This window comes from Tenrec ecaudatus, chromosome 6 (assembly GCF_050624435.1).
Source record: "Tenrec ecaudatus isolate mTenEca1 chromosome 6, mTenEca1.hap1, whole genome shotgun sequence".
NCBI lineage: Eukaryota > Metazoa > Chordata > Mammalia > Afrosoricida > Tenrecidae > Tenrec > Tenrec ecaudatus.
In genome coordinates, this window is record NC_134535.1 from 151,959,142 (window position 1) to 151,980,263 (window position 21,122).

General features: G+C 50.0%; 1 protein-coding gene across 3 annotated transcripts in view; it reads right to left on the bottom strand.

Annotated features, from left to right (window-relative positions):
- Nucleotides 1-1,036: 1,036 nt before the first annotated feature.
- Nucleotides 1,037-21,122, bottom strand: part of CAMK1D (calcium/calmodulin dependent protein kinase ID) — a 475,430-nt gene continuing 455,344 nt past the window's right edge. For 2 of the 3 annotated variants that reach the window (XM_075552372.1, XM_075552371.1), the window contains 4 exons: nt 20,032-20,110; nt 11,098-11,185; nt 8,680-8,797; nt 1,037-6,981 (listed from right to left, as the gene is read on the bottom strand). In XM_075552372.1, the coding sequence (XP_075408487.1) occupies nt 6,863-6,981; nt 8,680-8,797; nt 11,098-11,185; nt 20,032-20,110 (404 nt within the window). In that variant the 3' untranslated portion in view covers nt 1,037-6,862. Of the gene's footprint in view, nt 6,982-8,675; nt 8,798-11,097; nt 11,186-20,031; nt 20,111-21,122 lie in introns of all 3 variants that reach the window. The other variant, XM_075552373.1, reaches the window with a different exon arrangement.

The following is a 21,122-nucleotide window of genomic DNA, read 5'->3' on the forward strand; positions in this document are numbered from 1 at the left end:
ATATATGACCAATTTGGTTTAATTCCATTACACACCACTTACTGTTTAGGTTGGAGGAATTGTCATCCGACCCAACTTTTACAATCTATTTTCTAAGCAAGAAACATGAGAGTTGCAGGATCTCAATTTGAACTCCTTCATTTAACCCCTACCAGTACCAGAAAAATAAGATAGCAGCGAGCCTTCTCTTTGGAGAGAGAGCTGACTTTAGGCACCGAGGGAATGGAAGTGTTGTAGGTAGGTGCCCACCCAACCCTGGCAATGCCCTTTGCCCCCTACTCATGAAGTGCTTCTTAGCAGTCTTTGCGGGCTTTTCCTACCAACAGCAGTTCTGAGCCTCAATGGTATAGCGGGATACACAAGGTCAGTAGTTCAAACCCACCAGCCTCTCTATGGGAGAAAAGTTGAAGTTTTCTGCTCCATTAAAAATGTCCAAACCTACAGGACCAGTACTGCTCTGGGGTCCTTGTGAGTTGAATTGGATTGATGATGAGTAACCTGGTCTACCTTCTGAAAGATTAATGGGAGAGATTTCCTGCCCAGTGCACTGAACCTGGGCACCCGCTACAAACCCCCAAACCCAGATGAGCCTTTTCGGTCTCCCTCTACCGCCCAGCCCTGCCACTTCTGCCTTACTGGGTAGACGATAAGAACTCTTTAGGGAGATTGGATGAATGCCTTGGTCCTTGGAGTGGAGGGTGGGGGGGGATATGCTTGGGTGCTAGCCCAAAGGTTGGAAGCTGGACTACACTCAGAGGTTCCTGGAAAGAAAGACCCGGAGATCAATTTCCCAAACACCAGTCACCGAAAACTCTCTGGAGCACGGGGTTGCTTGGCCCCCCTTGGGGATCCCTTGAATGGGAATCCACTTGATGGCAGTGGTTTGTTTCCGGGATCTCGCCTCTGACTCCTTCCTTCAAACACAAACGTCTGAGACAGGAAGGAAAATGGAGACAGTGAAACCCTCCCCCACTCCCCCACCCTCACCCCCGTTCTTCACGGATGAAAGAACCCACGCACATCTGAAGGTGATTAATTGTCTTTATTGGAGGAAAACAAGAAGTCATCCATCTCATTATCATTATGATAGAAATCTTGATATGTGTACATGATTGTCAAGGCAGAGAATCATTTGCTAAATAGGCCCATTAACAATTTTGCAGTGTCTCAAACCTATGGGGGTTAAATTGCTTGCACAAGTTTATTACATGCATGGAATAAATGCACAGCTTCCCTTCTTTGGGCCAAGCATGTTTTTATGGGAACAATCAGACCAGTCGCAAGCCTGGTAATAGCAGACATAGGGACATTCCTGGGTTCAACGCTGTAAGCTTTTGTAAAACATGCTCACTGTTTGGGGGGCATGGGGGAAGAAAGGGGGGACCATTACTTTATGTGCAGTGACTGAAGCCAATTTAGAAATGGTTCCTTGGGACTCTGGACAGATTGTACCTGTTACATCGCCCAATCAGACCATGGGGCAGATCAACGTTCTCTGAAACACACCACATACAAAAAGAGCCTGCTGCCACGCTGGTGTCACATTGGCTGTCAGTTAGACAGTATCTTGTGCCACTTCTAAAAAGCCTCGGTGCCCGTGGCTTCAGTGCTGTGCCCACAAGGAGAACCTTTGAGCTGGTTCCTGGCCCTTCTTTAGCACCCTCTCTGTCTGGCTGTCAGCTCTGCTCCCCAAGTGCAGGGCTCCCCGGAGGCCAGGCAGCTCAGTCTTCCCAGTTTTTTCCTTGAAGAAGCACGTACTGTTTGAGGGTGCTGAGCCTTAGGGATGCCTGAACTCTACCACTAGAGCCTCCCACAGACCCTTTCCTTTTCTTTTATTCTGTCTATTAGAAGATAAAATCACCTGTTTGTAAAATCATATGGTAAAGAGTCAGAAGACACCAGAACCCGATGAGAAGGCCCCCGGAGACAACAACAACAAACAGTTGAAAGCCTATATGGGCAAACGCGGAAGCGGCACTAGAACAAAGGGTGGGCGGGCTGTTTGTCCCTTGGGTGTACAGGAAGATACAGAAACCGAAGCCATTCCACGGTTTACTTTTGTCCACAAAACCGGGCTGGGCAGCCACATGCTGAGGGCTGGGCAGCCACATGGGCAGCCTCTGGGTTGGCTGAAGTGGAGCCCCCCCCCCCCCGAGCCACAAGCGGGGCTGCTTTTGGACGCAGGTGGCAGGGGGCCTGGGAACAGCAGATTCCTTGCCCCGATGCTCAGTGGTGCAGCGGCTGCTGATGCTGTGCGCAGGGAGAGGCCGGCCTACACCCGCCGGCAGGGACACCTGCATCACAGGGCTGGGCTCCTGCGCATGCCCAGATGCGCCCGTTCAGGAACAAGCTGTAGACAATGATGGGCAGGATACAGTGGGGGGAGGGGGGAAAGAGGGGAGCCCTGGTGAACCAGCGTGGGCCTGGACCGTATTCTCTCCTCTCCCTCAGAACTGCCTGCTGCCCACAGTCCATGATGTTTCCAGCTCACTCATCCACCTACTGATTTCCATGGAACTTTCTAGAAACTAATTCCTTTATGTAAAAAAAAAAAAGGAATCTATTTTCCCAATTCAGTGTTACTATCTCAACCGTTTCCATTCTGAATATTTAGAGCTTTAGAGGATCTTTTCTCCTACCTATCTCGAATGTTTGGTATACTTCCAGCCCCAATCCAGGACCAGGTGCCCCCTGAAAGAGTGGTGTATTACATACAGATATATACATTTTTTTTAAATTTTGGAAACCAACTGAACAGTGTGTGGTCTGGAATGTGTTTCGGGAAAAGGCAGGCTTTTCCGAGTGTCCGTAGGCAGCAGTGGAAGTAATGCCGGTCAGTAACATGCAAAGGTGCCATGCATGGGTGGGATCAGAGGACCTTCATTTCTGTCGCCAGAAGTGATTTTGCAAACTTGGGAAAGAGTCCGTCTGATTTCTTTGTGGGGACTGGAGGAGCGGCCCTTGGCCCGCCCTTGCCTTCTGCTCACAGATTCCAAAGGAATTCTCGTGGAGCACTGGTGAGTCGTGCCAAGGAGGGCACGCTGCTGGGGAAACCAAGAGGCCTTCTGCCCTGGAGCAGTGTTCCTGTGTGGCTTCCCCAATGCGGGGAGTCGAAAATGGCCTAGGCTCAGGGTGGACAAGGGTCGGTGATGCCCAAAGCCATCAGACACTGACTGTGCCTCACAGAGGGATGAATTTTCTGTTTACAACTGTTCATGAGCATCCAGTCCCAGTGGGCTCATCAGACTAGACTGTCATGCATGAGAGAGGAGGTCAAACTCCTTTTTAGGAGAGGGTGGTCTGGACTCTCCCTTGCATCTCTGGGAATCTGGGCCTTTGTTCTAAAGAAGACTCACTCTCCAACACCCACAGTCCATCCTTGGCTGGACACGAAGGTAGACAAAAGAGACAGGATGGATGAATGTTGAGTAGGTCAACCGAGTCTGTGCTCAATGCCGCAAAACCCTTGGATTGGACGGCCACCGATTTGATTTCTACAGGTCAACACGGTGCATCTTCTTTTGCTCTACGACAAATGCTGAGTCCCCTGCACCCGAATCTGGACGAGCTCCTGGGGATGCTCTCAAAGTGTCTCCGGTGCCAGGTTATGGCTGGGCCCTGTCCTGTGGGGAGGCTTCAGAACTGACCAGAATGACTGCCAAGGTCAAGAACATTAGATCATGCCTATTTTTTTGGGGGGGGGGGAGGGGATTTCTGTATCATTATTTTCTTTAAAAATAGATTATCCTTTTTGTTCTGTAGCGCCAGGGGACGTAAGAGGTTGAGAGTGCCACCCTTCAGCCACTGCAAAGGCCATGTGCACTCCTGGGGTTATCTGCCATTTATCCAGCTGGGAAGCCTCCTCTTTTCTCAAGGGACGTCCAGGGTCAGATGCACACCCCTAGGTGTGCATGCGGGGAATGTGCTGGGCTGCGACTGACAAGTTGGAGCTTTGAGTTTGCCCAGAGGCCCCTCAGATGAAGGCCTGGGGATGTACTTCCAAATGGCCACCGAGAACTCTATGGAACACTGTTTCCAAATTTAATCCTCAAGGGAGGGGGCAAAAAAGTTCCTTGCTTTGAAAAGGTGAAGAGACCTGGTGCGGGGTCTGGGGTTAGGAAAGATGCCCGTGGTCAGTCTACCCTGAGCTTAGCCAACTCATTGGCTTCAAAGGCCAGTCTAGCCTGATGGTACCTAGTTAAATGGTCTGCTAGCATCTGTTGAACTTGACATCAGTTAGGGTTCAAGGTCTCTGCCATCCCCTTTGCCAGGTCTCAATGAAAGAGCATGCTGGGCTCTCCTTCTGTTTTGTCATCAGATATAGTGTCTCCTAGCAGTCTGAAGCCAGTACTCTGTCTGCTGCTACTGTACTACAGAGGCCAATGCATGATGGTGCACTGGAGCATGGCCAAGGACTGACCTCTCACTGCTAAAAGGTCTCACTGCTAGGGAGCACATCACCCCTGCTCTGTGCTTTGCAGGAAAGGCATCCTTTCAATGAATGCACATAGCATGCACCCTGTACATTAGCTCCACAAAATATTTTCCTCACCAGTAATAGAATTTGGCTTCCTATGGTGCTTTCTAAATGCAAACGAGGGTGTATAGCACACAACACTGATGCCTTTTCAGGGGCACATTCAGATAAATCATCACGCCTTGTAAGACTATTTATGACACACACACACCCCGCCCCGCCACATTATACTTTATGAGCATGAATGTTTTCCCATTACACTTGTTAGTCGGGGGCATTTTAATGCACCTCCTGGAGAGATTCTGCCACTTTCTTGATTATTTCCCCAATATTCTTTATAATATTTATGCCGTTGTCTTTCTGGACATGAGGGGTTGTTGCCTACCCAACTTTGGTGATGCCTGTTGTCACTTCATCATTGGCTCCAGGCATTTTATACATCTTCCAGGGTCATAGCTTGCCTTTCCCTCTCTGTGGGTGTGTGGTAAACTGCAAGCCCGACTCCTGCCAAGCGACGGTGTGCCTCTAACGCAGGCGTGGACCAGCTGCATGGCTCTACACTGCACTCACCCACACTAGTACTGTCGCCATCGTCTGCATTATAGCTGCTGAACCTCAGACCACTGGGCGTAGGGGGTGGGAAGAGCACTGCCAAACCTGGGCATCCACAAAGGGGCAGAAGTGATACAGAAGGAGAAGGGCACAGTCAGGGAACGCAGCCCGGACACCAAAGAGCAGCATCCAGCAGGGATCCTGAGACCCTCATCAGGCTCCTGGCTTATGGGTCGGATGGGCAGGGTGGAGGGGGGGGGGGTGTCCAGAGGAAGCTGGGAGGGCTTAGGAGTGGAGGGAGGGCTTTTGCCAAGGTGGCACCTGGAGCCACCTGTTTGGTTTGACAAAGCTCAGCGTGGAAGCCTCCTAGGCAAGTAGCTGTATTATCCGTGACCTGGAATGATTTGTGGGGGACGCTTCAGGTTTTAGCAATGAGTCTATTGTGGCCAATCCTTCAGTCCGGAGCAAACCGGCTGGTTCGAGATTCTTCCACCCCAGGCCTTTGGTTTAAGGTTTCCCTGCTCCCCGACTAGCTTCTGGCCCCATGGGGCCTGTCTTGGGTGCACTCTGCCATCTCGGAGGGGCCCTACATCCTGCTTGCTTGCAAGACGGCCTGCCCTCATCACCACAGATCAATGGATTCTCTTACAAAGCCATCCCCCCCCCCAGCATGTACATTAACAATGGAACCAATGCTTGGAGGGGGAAAATAAAACACAATTGAAAACGTGTGCGAGTTGGAGGCAATTTTGTTAGGTTAGAAACGCGTTTTCACAAAGCGAGAAAGAGAGGTTAGTTTGAAGACTGCGTAGCCTGAGAGAAGAGCTCCCGTCCGTGGTACTCCCTCAGGAGAAATGGGGGCTGAGAGGGAAGGTCCCTAGGAACACAATGGCAGCCGTCCCTTTGGCCCAGGTGGCTCTGGAAGCTTTGCTTTGTGGGTGTCTCCTTTGCTATAAGGTCAGCCTGTGAAGTTTAGCCTGGCTCTGGGCGGGGGGGGGGGGGGGGACAGGCTTGCTTCTGACCACTGATAACTGCGGCCACTCAGGTCTCTTGTCTTATGGGGGTGCTGTGAGGAAGGCTTTGGGGGGTACCTCCCCCTGCAAAGACTTCTTGCTACAACAGAGCCCCACCCTGTTTTCCTAGAGCAGGGTCTCCCAAGAAAGGGGAGAAAAAGAGAAAGAGTGTCACATGAACTGCACCCTTAGCCTCAGAGACAGATGGAGCATCTGAAATCCCTTTCCGTCCTCCCCTGAGAGGGGCCAAGAACCTTTGAAGGGGACAACATAAATCTCTACTTATTGAAGAACGAAAGATAGATGCCATGTAACTAGAAAGGACACACTTCTGAAGAAAATTAAAGCAAAGAAAAAGCCTAATGCACAATATTGACCAATATTTAAATAATCCAGTTGAAACCTTTGCTGTTGTTGTTATGAAGGAAAAAAAATACAATGCAGATAGATGGTGCCCTACACTGAGAAGAGTGGGAAATGACAGGGCGCTGGCGCGAGGACCAGAAGAAGAAGGTCGGTTCTGTTAGAGCTTTGCAAGTTCATATGTACAGCACCAGATCCTATTCAATCCGCTCCCCTTGAGTCAGTACAGTTTGTGAGAAATGAACACTTCAGAATTGCAGTATAAAATATGGCCATAAAAAATCTTCTGTCTTCCAGTCCTGTGCAGGAAGGTGCACCATGCAAGGTGAGATCTCTCTGGAGGGGCTCTTGGCACCGGCAGCCCTGGGGGCACCCTTTCCCCTGCCCCTCCTGAGGCTTCACCCCCAGGGTCCCACCCCTTGGGGACCTGCCCCCTGGACCCCACCTCCAGAGCCAGTCACTTGCTGCCAGAATGCACTGTGGTCACAGTGGTGGGCCTCGGTCTCCTCTCGGCTCCAACTCCTGAGACCCCGGACGAGGAGGAGATGAAACTACAGAGGGTGGAGGAAGCCAGGCCTGGAAGAGAACACAGGGGGTGAGGTGGGGGTTGGGAGGAGTGTCAAAGCACCAGAAAGGCTTTCACGCACCCAGAATAAACCCAATTCCCTTCCCAGTGCAAGGGTGGCAGATGGGCTGGGTTTGGGAGGGGCCCAAATGTCACCTGATTGACTCAATGTTTCCCTACTCTGCTGGGTTCAATTGTATCTCCCCCACCCCCAAAAGTTAGGTTCAAATCCTAACCCAAGTATGTACCTGTAAATATGATCCTGTGGGCACTAGGGGCTTTGTCATATGTTTATATTGATGAGGACATTTGGAAGGAGGGCGGCAACAGACAGTGACGGAGGAGGAAGTACCTAGAAGCAAGCAAGGAAGGCCAAGCAATTCTCAGGGCGTGGGTGCGGAAAGAGACGAGAGTGTTGGAGAGCCAGGAGAGAGGGGGGTACTTCTGATGCCCTGAACTGGGAGTTCCGGCCTACAGAGCTGTGAGAAAGTGCATTTCTCCTCAGCAAATCCACCTCCGTGTGAGGCTGTCTGTGAAGGAACTGCGCGAGCCGCGCAGAGGAAAACACTGAACATTTGTGTCCCGGGTGCTCTGTTCTTAAGTCCGATCATCATCTCCTTTGTCTGTTATAACTGTTTTGTAGGTGCAAAATACATGGTCCACAAGTCACCCTCCTGCAGTAAGCCCCATTTATTGAGGAACTAGTACTATACTAGATGCTGAACCTCTCTAACTGGAAGGTTGGAGATTCGCCTCCATCCAGAGGTCGCTCAAGAGTTCTGGTAGCATAGTGGTTAGTGCTAGGTTACTAATTGCAAGGACAGCAGTTCAAAACCACCACCTGCACCATTGGAGAAAGGGAAGTTAAGAGTCTCGAGTCAGCCAGGGAGCAGTATAGCACTGACAAAACATGCAACTTTCCTCTAGTTCTTTAATGATACATCCCTCCCCCCACTATCATGACCCCAGTTCTACCGTACATGCTCCAGTTAGACATGCATGTAGACTCAAGAGAGACTACGTTTCTGTTGCTTTAAAGAACTTGGTCAATGATGCTTTTTGGGAGCATCCCTGGGAATCTGTATACAGTGGGGGAAAGCTGAAGCCCCGCCCAGTGGGCGGGAAGGAGGGCTGCTGGGAGAAGATGCAGGCAGCACGTCTAAAGTGGAGAGGAGTCCCTTGGAATGGCCGAATATGGCACTGAGATAAATCTAGAGAGAGAGGGACATGGGAGGATATGAAGCGTGTGTGTCTCTGGGAATGTGATATTCGATGCAAAGGTGAAGGATAGTGAATGAGTATGCCGGTTCCTTAACTGCACAGCCAGTGTATTTTAAATCAATCGGCTCAAATTATTGCCAACGTCTTCAAATATATAGATTAGAAGTCGATGCAGCCAGCCTGTCCTGAGTCCTTGCTACCCTGACTTCAGGCCCTAAGAGTGATTGACCAGTGAGAAGTCAATGGCCGGGGGCGAGGAGGTCAGGGAGACCTGGGGCTAGCAAAAAGCACTTGGGCCTTATCCAGACCTGGCTGTGCACAGACTTCTCATCTGTCAATGTTAGGACCAATACCCCCATCCAAGGTTGTTGTGAATGTCGGAGGGGATGACAATCGAATGGCTCACTCAGCAAATGATCGTTTCCCTCCATCCCAAGCCCACAATGTTCTCCGATGCCGGGGAAGTGATGTTTTTGCTACATACGCACAGTCTTTTTGGCTGGCCAAACTGAGGCTGCTGGGAACGCTTGCATTGGAGTTGTCCAGGCTGCTGCCGAGGTGGAGCTTTCTCATATGCCTCACGACGGCCGTGGCGTTGAAGGCTTGCTGAAATTTTAAGGAAGTAGACAAAATATATGAGCTCATTAGAAAAGCCTCAGGCCATGTCCTATTACTTTTCCCATGAACACTAAGCATCTTCAACTCCCTAAAAATCCTTGTGGTGTTCTACAAAGGAAGCTCGGGTTGGTTTTTACTTCCCTAAGTATTCTAGCTTTATTAGACACCTCCTGCTCATCAAAATATATTTTGAAAATCAAAACACTCTATTTTTACACCATCACACATTCCAACTCAGGGACCCTAAAGGACACAGTAGAGCTGCCCCCGTGGGCTTCTAAGACTGTAACGCTTTATGGGGCGGCAAAGCATAACCTCTCTCCAGCAGAGCAGCTGGTTTCAAACTGCCAACTTTGTGGTCTGCAGCCTAACACATAGCCCACAAAGTTTCCAGGGCTCCTCGGTATATTATACTAATGTGCTATTTTAAAGTTACTTTTATTTTCTATGATGGGTACGTCGATTCAAAATTAGAACCTTCTTCTGAAAAACCTGTGGTTGTTAGTGTGCGCTGTTGAGTCGTTTCTAACTCGTAGTGGCCTTCAGGACAGAGTAGAACCCTTTCCCTATGACCCGCAACATCTTCAACTCCTCAAACACGAAGGGAAGCCTGAGGCGGCCCTTTTGGGTGGCAGCCCTATAGGCAACCATTGTCCAGCAGGACTCCTTCCTGAATTAACTAGGTCGGAGGAATGTATTTTGTGTCTGTACAGACGTTAGGGTTTTGTGACAAAACAGGCAGCTCTTGACTATCATAGTGATTAGGAGACAGAAAGAAGTTCAGTAACCAATCGCTCGCTGGTCAGAAAACCACAGTGGTTCCAATCGATCACATTTGTACCTGAAAACACCAAGGAGCTCAAATCAGAGGTCCTGCTCTTTTCTCTCAAAACAAAAAGAACAAAAACCAATAGTCCAACCCATGCTGCCCCAGGTGTGCATCAGAAATATGGACCACCAGGCTTTTCTTCCTGGGTGCTTCTGGGTGGATTTGAACCTCCAACTTTTGGATTATCAGCCAAGGGTACTAAACATTTGTACTAACTCCCCCATGCCCCCCCCCAAATCCTATTCAGTATGTCTGCAAAGTGGGGAATGCATGAATGAATAGGATGTTTATTAAAGAGTCCAGGGACAGGCTGGTTCAATTGCCATCTGTGAATCACAGCCCGGAAATGCTATGTCACATACTTCATCCCTCTCACACTACGATACGCTAGCTCACTCTGTATCCGCGAAGATGAACAAGATTGTTTCTGTGAGGTTCTGGGGAACTGATTCCAAACTTAGGGGAGAAAAAAACCACTGCTGACCAGCTGATGTTGATGTTTAGTAATTGTGACCTTGTAGGACAGAGCGGAACCACCCCGATAGGGTTTCTAGTGTCGTGAATCTTTTTTTAAAATCATTTTATTGGGGTTCATACAACTCTTATCACAATCCACACATGCATCAAGTGTGTAAAGCACACTTATACATTCATTGCCCTCATCATTCTCAAAACTCGCTTTCTGCTTGGGTTCCTAGAATCAGTTCCTCATTTTCCTTTTTCCCCACCACCTCCTTCCCCGCTCCCCATTTCCTTATGAACCCTTGATAATTTATAAATTATTATTTTATCTTATCTTACACAGCCCGGTGCCTCCCTTCACCCACTTTTCTGTTGCCCATCCCCCAGGCAGGTTATAGGTAGATCCTTGTGATCAGTTCCCCTTTTCTACCCCTCCTTCCCTCCCGGTATTGTCACTCTCACCACTGGTCCTGAGGGGTTCATCTGTCCTGGATTCCCTGTGTTTCCATTTCCCACCTGTACCGCTGTGCATCCTCTGGTCTAACCAGGTTTGCAAGGTAGAATTGGGATCATGATAGTCATGGGGGGGGGGAAGTGTTTATGAACTAGAGGAAGGTTGTGAGTTTCATTATTGCTACACTGAACCATGAGTGACTCATCTCCTCCCCACTACCCCTCTGCAAGCAATGTCCAGTTGTCTACAGATGGGCATTGGATCCCCATCATGCGCTCCCCTCATTCACGATGATATGATTCTCCCCCACCCCCACCCCCGTCTTTGGTGCTAGAAACCTGGTCCCCTTGCCCTTCATGATTTCCAGTGCAGTGAATCTCTACGGAGGCAGAGGGCCACATTGTTCTCCCTCTGCGCGAAGCTTGGGTTTGAACTGCCGACCTTGCCGCGTGCCTAACCACTGCCCCACCTAGGTTCTACTCAAAGGCAACGCTGAGAGCGGCTCAGCTCGCAGGGGTATGGTTACATTCCGTGAGGACTTACTCTCCATTTGCTTTTTGCAAAATTCTTCCGGATCTGGGCGCTGACGGACTCGTGGATGTTTTTGTTGAGGGCTGTGTCACCTGCAATCCTGAAACACAAGCAAAGGGGCTTGTTCACAAGTGTTAGTTAGCCGAGGGTACTGGGGTGGGGCAGGGTCTCACCAGCTTTCTTGTCTCCTCGCTGAGGCTCATGACATGGCCACTGTCCACTTCTAAGCTGGCCATGGCTCTTTCTCAAAGCCCACGCCTCCTCCTGCCACTACCATGATTCAGTCCACCAAAGTCCTGTCGCACCTGCCGCCCCTCCCATGCAGGACCCATCGGCACTTTCTAGTTGGCCTCTGTATGTGACTCGAATGTTTTCTTCACTCTAGTTTTAGCAACATCAGAATTCATGATGACAAAACAACCATGACTGAGTTTTCTATCCATCTTCCTCCTTTTCAGCCTCCTCTCTCCGCATCAGCTTTGTACCAGAATCACTTGGTCTCTGTGGTCTCAGACTTGATCCCTGGCTCCCTGGAATGCCAGCTCTGCGCTCAGAACCCTTTCCCAGCTTGGTGGTCCCAGAAGCCCTCAGCTGAACCTCTGCTCGATGGACACCCCCAACAGTCCAGGGCTGAGAGAGTCCTTGGGCTCTAGTCCAGCTGTAGCGAGCTCTAGGGCCTTCTCCCCGCCCATACCCCAACTCTGTGGCCCCTCGTGTCTCTTGTGCTTGGAGAGGGGATTTCCAGCCTCCCCGCAATCCTACGTCACTCACTCACTGCTGTGGGATGGAATCTGACTTGCGGTGATGCCATAAATGCCCCCTTTGGGTTTTGAGTCTTCAAATCCTTACGGGAGTAGAGAATCACACCTTTCTCTTGCTGGGCAGCTGGAGGGCTCAGACGGCTGACTTAGAGGTTAGCGTGCTAAGCCCACGTAAGCCTGCTAAGGGCGTGCTTATTTCGTTGGCTTCCTCTGAGTGTCAGGGAAGAAGTTAGGGTTGCCCTTGGCTTCCTTTCCTCAGTTTCCCCTCATTCTGCTATTTCTTCTCTCTGCTCTACCATCCCCTCCAGCCCCTCTCTCTTTGAAGTCTGACACCTCCCCTGTCTCCCCGTGGCTCACCATCTCCCATCTTGGTTATCACCTGCAAATCCTTCTCAGAGCAATTTCTTTTCTCTCATTGACGCAACTCAACCTACACACTCTCCTTCCGCCCTCTGGGCTCAACCACTTGGCCCTCCCCACAGTTGCAGCCTCTCCTGGTCTTTGTCCCCTCCGCTTTCCCACACTGCAAAATTCTAGGTTGGCGTGGCTAAGTTTCCTGAGTCTGGGAAAAGTTCAGAGGCAGATGCCCGAGACTGGTGACTGGTACAGGAGAAAGCTTTCAATCCCTGCCCCAGGCCACCCTGGCACCATACAGCCTGCAGGCCACAGCCCATTACTCCCGCCTGCCCTGGGATGGGAAAGGATATGCTCGGGGCTTCATTAGACAGGAAGTTATCCCCCAGTGACAACACTTTTCCTGCCCCCCTAGCCTTCCACTTTAGAACTGAAGATGTGGCTGATGGAGCGGGCACTCGGTCTGTGCCCCATTGGACCTGAGTTTAGAATGAGTCAGAAAGTTCCAGCAACCCCTGCCCCTGCATCAGATAGAGTGCCCATTTCTCCTTTTCCAAGTAAGGGTGAAAATGTTGTATTGTAGTCCCGGGTGGCCCTGATTCTACTCGGTCCTGTAAGGTGGCCGTGAGTCAGAAATAACTCAACAGACTTGTTTTATTCTAATCCCGGGCGGCCCTGATTCCAAGATGACATGAGCAGATGAAATGGAGATCACGCCTCTGTTTCTAATAAGCTGCCGGTTGTCTCTGGGCCTAGACTCACATGGAGTAGGAAGAAACAGAACTGCTGAGCAGCACGCACATTCTAGCCCAGAACAGGGAGGAGCCCTAGGCTTTTTCTAGAGAGCTCAAGTGAACACCTTTCTCCCACACTATTGTTGCTTTTTAATATGTTTTTTCCCCACACTGTTTTGAAAAGCTTCATTCTCAGAAAAGGATACCATTCAACCTTGTCAGCAGCCGCTCTTGCTTGGAAACAACAGGAAGAAATGGCAGGGAGGATGGAATTCCCTGGGTGGAGCATGGCCTCAGGGCCGAGCCCTAGGCTCCAAAGCCAGGAGGCGGGCTGGGGAGCTGGTTCTGGAACCTTTGGTGGTGTGGCCCTGGGAGCCCGGGAACCCTGTTCCTGGTACTTTGCTCCCCACTTCTTCTCTGAGGGTTCCCATGAGCACAGATGTGGGGGAAATGCAAGCATCCAATTACTTTCAGAAAGCTTTGTCTCACAGTCTGGGGTGTACTGCAGGTGGGGAAGGATCAGGCTGGGCAGAAGGTGGCCGAGACATGCCAGGCATACTTTTGGGGGAGACGCAGCCACTTGGGGTCTTAAACAGGCACTGCTATGAAAACAGGAGAGCCAGGGAATTTCCAGTCACTTCACACGACGTTCACTGGGGCTCCGTGTTACCAACTTCAGAATTCTTCAACAGAATGGGAGCCACACACTCTGAGACGTGGAAGAAGGTACCTTAGTGGTCACTTAGATTGTGACCTAGGAATTGACAAGTGTTTCTGACACAGACAAGACTTCTTTATAAACCTGTATACCCACATGCATGTGTGCACACACGTGACGCTAAGGGACCACACCTTTGACTCTTGCCTCATGTTTTCATGTTCCCATCTCACCCTTTGCACTAACCAGGATGCTCTCGGCTGCTAACCGGAAGGTTGGTGGGTTGAAGCCATCCAGAGGCTCTGTGGAAGAAAGACTTGCGGATCTGCTTCCGTAGCAACTACAGGCAGAAATCACAGCTCAGCAGTTGAACTCTGCCACGTGGGATTGCCGAGGGTTAGAATTGCCGCAACGCCCCTTAACAGCCACCACAAAGTAGATGACATGGATAGAAATCACATCCGTTTGGGGACTGTCTTATTCTCCTCTGCTCTTGTGTGCTTTGTTCTACGCTCACAGTCTTGACACTGTTTGTTCTCTACCCCCTCAACTCCTTGCACCAGATAGGGTTGGTATCCCTTGTGGGTATCCGCCACAGTGCTTCGGCAGTGACCTGGGCTCTCAGAATCTTTCCGTCTTTCCAACTGCTCACCTTGGGGATTCTGCAGCTGTCACCCTAACCTGGAAGGTACAGGCTGCCCCCCCCCCCGGGGGGTGCAGTGACCTTGCTCACCATCAGCCTTGGAGCTGGCTAAGGGCGACCTGAGGTCCCCCATGCTCAGTACTCTCACTGTATGAAGCTGGAGACAGAGGTTCGGAACCATTCAAATCAGGTCAATAGACTCGGTCAAGGTTCTTTTCTATAACTGAGTCCAAACCATGCTGGGTGGGTTCTCAGCCTGCCGAAAGCAGTCCCCTGCTCTTTGGCAATCAGTCAGCAGCCTGTTGGTCCCTTGCTGTGTACAGCAAACGGAAGAGGCTTGGGGAACATCTTGCAAGATGGACTGTGTGCTTTCTCCTTGGAAAGAGCTGCTCCTGCCTGTCGTGGTCTGTTTGAGGCTAAGGGAAGGGAGGGGGCTGTGAGTCTTGGCGCTGCATTGGCTGGGTGGGTGGCTGCCATCGGAAAGGTTGGTAGCTCAAACCTACTAGCTGCCACATGGGAGAAAGATGTGGCAGCTTCTGTGAAGAGTTCTGTCTTGGAAATGCTATGGGGCAGTTCTACTCGGTCCTCTAAGGTCGCCGTGAGTCAGATATAACTCCACAGACTTGTTTTATTCCAGTCCTGGGTGGCCCTGATTAACCCGGGAGAACAAGTGCAGAAGAACAGTATCTCTGGATCTAACTGAGCTGCCGAGACCGCGGCGTCCACAATGGTGATGTTGCTAAGGTGACACACGACTGGAATACTGATTCCACTTTCTGCCAGCTCTCGGCTGAATTCGCGTGCTCCTCTGCCCAGGCAATTTTACATGATAGAGACAAGCAGATCACACATGCAGGCGTGTGGGGAGTCTCAGGGGCACTGGGGTTGAATACATTTATTTTTTATCACTTTCCAAGATTTGACTTCTTGAGAACTTTAAAGATGCACAGTAAAAAAAGTATAAGCACTCAAAAGCAAAAAGAAATACTGGTGGTAATAGTGGGTTATACGTGTTGGGTTGCTAAGCATAAGGTCAGCAGTTTGAATCCACCAGCCCCTCCGAGGCAGAGAGAGGAGGCTTTTTGCTGCTGTAGAGATTCCCAGTCTTGGAATCTACAGGGACTCTCCTACTCTGGCCCACAGGGCCCCTAAGTCAGAATCAACTCAACCGCAGTGCCTTTTTTGGGTGTTTTGCTTAAAGAAATAAGAAGGCATTTGGTTGGGCAGTTCAAATGCCAGTAAATCTTAGAACATGGAACATACTGAAAATGTTAAGTCTTTATCTCTCGTTTGACTTCCTGTCTGAGCTCCAGGCTCATACTGCCCTCCATCGTCTCCATGGAGACACATCCAAAGACACTTCTCCCAGCATTCTTCTCCTCCCCATCAGCCTTCTGAGCCCGTAAGCTGAAAATGTGGGAACAATCTGAGTTCCCCTCTGACTCATGGTACCCCACCAGTGCTCTGATCAAGACCTGTATCTTATCTACTCCAGAGTGTCTCTTAAAATCTTCTCCATCAGTGCCTCTGGGCAGGCCTGCATCTTCCTTCTCTGGGCAGCCTTGCAGCCCACCTCTGGTCTGACCCTTCCTGCCCACCCTCCCACACCCCATGTCCCACAGCTTATCTTCTATTTTGCAACCAGATTGAGCTTTCTAACACACAAATCATATCATCCTGCTTAACACCCACAGGGCTTACCCTGCCCAAAGGATACAAACTCTTTATTGCAGCAGAAAAATAATGGCAAAATGTGTAGAAACTTGATATCCATTCTGTGCCGTGCATTTTTATTCTTTGCATGTATTTTCTCCTTTAACCTCTCAAAAGACCAGTGGGTTATAAGCTAAGGACAATTAGTTCTCACAATATGGCCCTGCTCAATACTTGCTGTCATGAAGCGATCACCTAAGATATGGGTGCTATAGCAAAACAAAACATGGCGAAGAAGTCAGGTGGTGCACAGCTAGCAGACAGAATAGTGTCTGGGGTCTTAAAGTCTGGTCTTAAAACAAGCAGCCTAGAGGAGGTGTCAGCTAATTCGACATGGAAGGAGCTTACTATCCTGGGTGATCCAAGGATTGTAAGTAACGAAGTCCAAGATCAGAGAAGGGACTTTTATTAGAGCTTAAATTGTGAGCACCGGATTTGCAGAAGGTGCTGGACGACAGTGAAAGCTCCAAACCCATTTTCAGAGTTTCCCGTGCAGAGTAAGCCTCCGACAACTCCTCTCGGACCACTGACAGAGGACGGGAGCAGTCTTGCCCTCAGACAGAGTGCATTACAAAGGGAATTAGCACAGATCCAGTTAGGTTAAAAGTCAAATACTATCATTTGTTTTCTTTTTTGACCCATGTTTAATTCCCTCTAGTTTCTATTACCTTCTGTGTTCTCTTGGATTAAGGTTTTGTTATTGTTGTTTTTGGTATAATTTTCTTTAGATGAGACCCAGGGTAAGTAATCCATAGCGGCAGTAATTAATCACACTCTATTATGGCAGGGACTGTGGAGGGGGAGGGGCAACTAATCACAATGGGTACAGGAATGAATGAAATGTGCTAAAATTGATTGTGGTGATGACTGCACAATTCTTTTAAATATTTTTAACCCATTGAATTGTATGGTATGTGAATTATATGCTAATAAAACTGTATTGGAAAGGCCCATAGGTTATCTATTGCTGTCCTTTATTATCTCATTTCTACAGATGAGGCCCGAAGGGACAAGTAATTTGCTCAAGGTCACCCAGGTGTGAACTGCATCTATACTAGAACTTGCCCCAGAGTCATGGTCCTTTCTAGTCTCATCTCAGACCCCCCTTCTTAGGTGACCCCACAAGTGGGTGTGGCGTGTTAAGCCCCAATGCCACAGCCCAGGTGGCTTGCCCACCTCTGTATCCTGGCTCTCCTGGTCAAAGCCTTTTGCAGTGCAGCTACTTCATGTGGCTCTTATAGTAATTATCTCTGTAACTTCCACCCAACAACTGCAGTAACTTCTTCCTAATGGGCCTAGGTAAGAAGGTGGGAGAACATAAAAGCATGGGGTGGGTGGGTGAGGGTGTGGATTTTGCTACCAGCAAGAGAGAAGAGCCAGGAGGGGAGCATGTCCTTTGGACCCCAAGCCCCTTGTGCACGGAACCTCCTTGATCTCACATGGAGACTGCTTTGAAACCAGGGGAGTGGCAGAGGAGCAGTAACGGCAGGACCAGGAGCCAGAGCACAAGATGGAGACGTGGACTTCCCAGCACACGGAGCAGGAAAGCTGAGTGTGTAGAGGCAAGTGGCTGGCTTTGGGCACTTAATGGAGCTAAGTGCCAACGGGATGAGATTTATGGCAGAGTGGCGTGGCTTTTGGACACTTCCTGGCATCCCTAAAAGAGCTTTGTAACATTGCCTGAACAGGTCAGAGGCAAGGATGAGAGACTGGGGGCTAGAGAGAGGTGCCTGTGAGCACAGCGGAGAAGAAACTCTTCTGATTGAGCAAGGGCATCCTGAGCGTTTCTTACCTGAATTGTAGCCTGTTAGCTGCCCTGATCAACCCCATAATCAGGAGCACTGGCTGTGAGTTCTGGGTGGCACCTTTCCATCACTCAGCTACGGTGTCAGTCCCTCAGGGGAGTCTTTCTATGGAGCAGACTGGGCCCCACTCACCCCCCTGGAGCTCTTCCTCCTTTGAGTTCTCAACCATGCTTGGTGAAGAGATGAGGTCGTCCCCAACCTTCCTCCTGGCTTCTATAGCACTGGGCTGGCCTAGTGAGCAAGCACTTCTTTTGGAGGTGAGGTCAATGGTCTTTGACAGACAGCAGACACGCTTATTAAAGGAACCCCCCCACCACCACCGCCAGGCTCCTTATCCCTGATCCCAATGGATAAAAAAGAGGAAAAGTAAAACTGAAGTCGACGTGGAGTCTTTAGGGACATACAAGTTCATTTCAAATGTAAGAGGGGAAAAAGTTTGTTAAATAAGAAGTGGGGGTAGGGACTGAACTATCTTACTATCTTCATTGGCCACAATGACATTGAAAAAAGAAAAAAGAAGACAATCCAGCTATAGAAAACAGGCTGACAGTGATGAATATCACTGAGCTGGGCATACGGGCTTCCCAACCTTTATAGAAAAGTCCCATTATCTTTCCATTCGGTTTCCCAGGATGTTTTTAATGATCCCTCTCATACTCTTAAAAATGGTCAAAATGGCAACTCCAACGTGGCAATTGCCCCCTAGCAGTTGCCTGGTTTTGGCAATCACAGCAGTCCTTTCTCCCGTGGAGTCGCTGGGTGGGTTCAAACTGGCAACCTTTGGTTAGCAGGCTAGCATTTCACTTGTGTCACCAAGACTCTCACACATGCAAATGTGAAGATGATGTCACCTCATACCGCCTGCTTTCCCAGAAAATCCCCCTCCCCGACCTTCCTCCTTTCCCCTCGTCCCCACCTCCTGTCTGCGTGGCGGTGAAGACCACGCGCAGGGCCCGCACTTCGGCTGGGGTCTTGCCTCTGCCGTTAGCTTGTTGTGTAGTCATAGCTAAGGAGTTTTACCTTTCGAACTCTTTTTCCTCCGCGTCGAATCGGGGACAAAATGCCTCACAGGGCTGACGGAGATCCTCTTTTAAAGCAATTAGATAGTGCCTAGAACACAGCGAGCGCTCAATGCCCAGCTACGGATCTACAACATTCCAACACTGTGAAACGGAGGAGTTCCACGAGCTCCCAGCAGCTCTCCGTTGGCAAGGTAACAAGCATAGGAGACTCAGGGAGGTGAGCCTGGGGCACAGTTTCTAGAATGAGTTTTTGTGGGGTGGGATGTCTCCGGGTTCCAAGGTTCTGTCAAGTTACCAGGGCACTTTACAACATTTGTGGGGAAAAAAATCCATTATCTTTTCATTCCATTTTCCAAGAAAGATTTTGTGAAGCCGCCTCTTGCATCGTTACTGAATTGGCTGTGCCTGTCATTCTTGGCATCTGCTCCGATGCTCAGGCTGCTTTCCTAATGAACCACCAGAACCAGTTGCCACCAACTTGATTCTGACTGCTGTGGATCAGACTAGAACTGTGCCCCCCACAGGGATGCCAGTGGCTGGTGTTTGGATGTGCATCACCTAGTCTTCCTTCCGACCTGCCTAAGAGCGATGATCCCTCACCCATTTATTATGGACAGACATGATGCTAAGCTGTACGTACTGCCTCAATATTCCTCACGCCGACCTTGTTCATTCCATATTGTGGTTCGCATTTTAAAGACGACAACATTGATGCTTAGAGAATCAAAAACTCAAAGTCACAAGTAGTAGATAATGAAGCTGGATTCCAAAGAGTCAGACAGAAAAAAACAAGGTGTCGCTTAAAACGCACAGCTGAAAACGTAGGCTCCGTGCCTTGAACCATCAGTGAATCCCCTTAGAGTTGAAAAAGCATCTGCATGAAAAATAACTAATTCCTTTAACTACTGAACCATGCACCCAAGGGAAAATGTCCCATCTTAATGCCTCGGGGGGAAAATTACCTTCAATAAAAGCAACTCGTGAAAAAGCAATGTAAAGTGAAAAAAAAAAGCACACCAAAAAACAACAACCCCCAAACAAAACACATAGCTATCTTTTGTACCCTTAATTTCTCACGAGCATATTCAGAAAATTGTGTCCTGAGAGAACAAAAGAGCCACCCCTTGGCTGAGGGGAATGAGAGGGCGACCAGTCAGAATGCATGCAATGATTAGCTGGGGAGTTCCCAGGCAAGGACCCGCAAGAGCAAGGTTATTCCGGGAAGGCCTCGGGTGACCTGGTCCGATTGGTCTTACCATGGATGCCGAGCCGCCTGCTCACAGGTGTATCGTTTATTTGGATCTTTCTCCATCAGATTCCGAATGAAGTCTTTAGCTGTTTGAAAAGAAGGCACAAGAGAAGCGATGAGCTTGTGGCTGGAGCTGAGCCACAGGGCTCCACCAGGTCTCTGAGAATGGAGTGTGGGGCCAGGGAGACACAGGAGCAACCTTGCAGTGAGCTGGCCGCACAGGGACACAGAGGGCTGCGGGGCCCAGCCCTGGGGAGGAGGGGACCCCAAGGAAGTGAGGCCTCAATTCTTGACTCTCCGGTTCAGCATGCTTTCTCTCCAGCTGCTCAAAGAAGAGCGCAAACATCTTCCTACACTGTGTACGCGACTGCCTGCGCGTGCTGTTTTGCTGATGTCCCTCCGTGTTTCAGACATCACCGATGCAATGAAGTTCACTGAGCACCGACTAAGCCTTCCGGGTCCTGGGCTCGGTTCTGGGGCGGGGGTGGGAAGGGGCCCAGAACAGGCTAACATTCAAGATGTACCATCAGCTGCTCACTGGTTAGCTGCTGCCGAGCCAGCGCTGACTCGTGGGGAGCCCACAAAGAACAAGAACAACAGGAAGGGCAATACCCCATTCTGCACCGTCCCCAAGGCTGCTGGGGGGCTTGCGTCGCTGTGCATTCTGAGCACCTCCCAACCTGGGACGTGTCTTCCAGCACTGTCTCTGACAATGTTCTGTTATGACCCGCGGGGTGTCCATCGGTTACTTTTAGGAACGGAACCAGCCAGCCTTTCTTTCTAGCCTGTCTTAGTCCGAATTCTTTCCTGACACCTGTCCACCGTGAGTGACTGCTAGTATTTAAAATACCCACGAGGGGCCTAGCTGCCAGTGTCACAGGAGTGACAGTACAGCAAGCTGACAGGTGGGCGATGGGCAGTCACTCAGAGTCCTGAATGTAAGTGAACAGGAAATTTCAAGGACAGGCGGCATGTCCTGCGGAAGATGGTGGGGGTGTGCTTGGAGGAGAGGTCGGACATTGAGAGCGTGAAGGATGGGGTCACCAGAACTGAAGGCTGACTCCTGTGTGCCAGGATCGGCCCTCCAGGGGGTGGTTG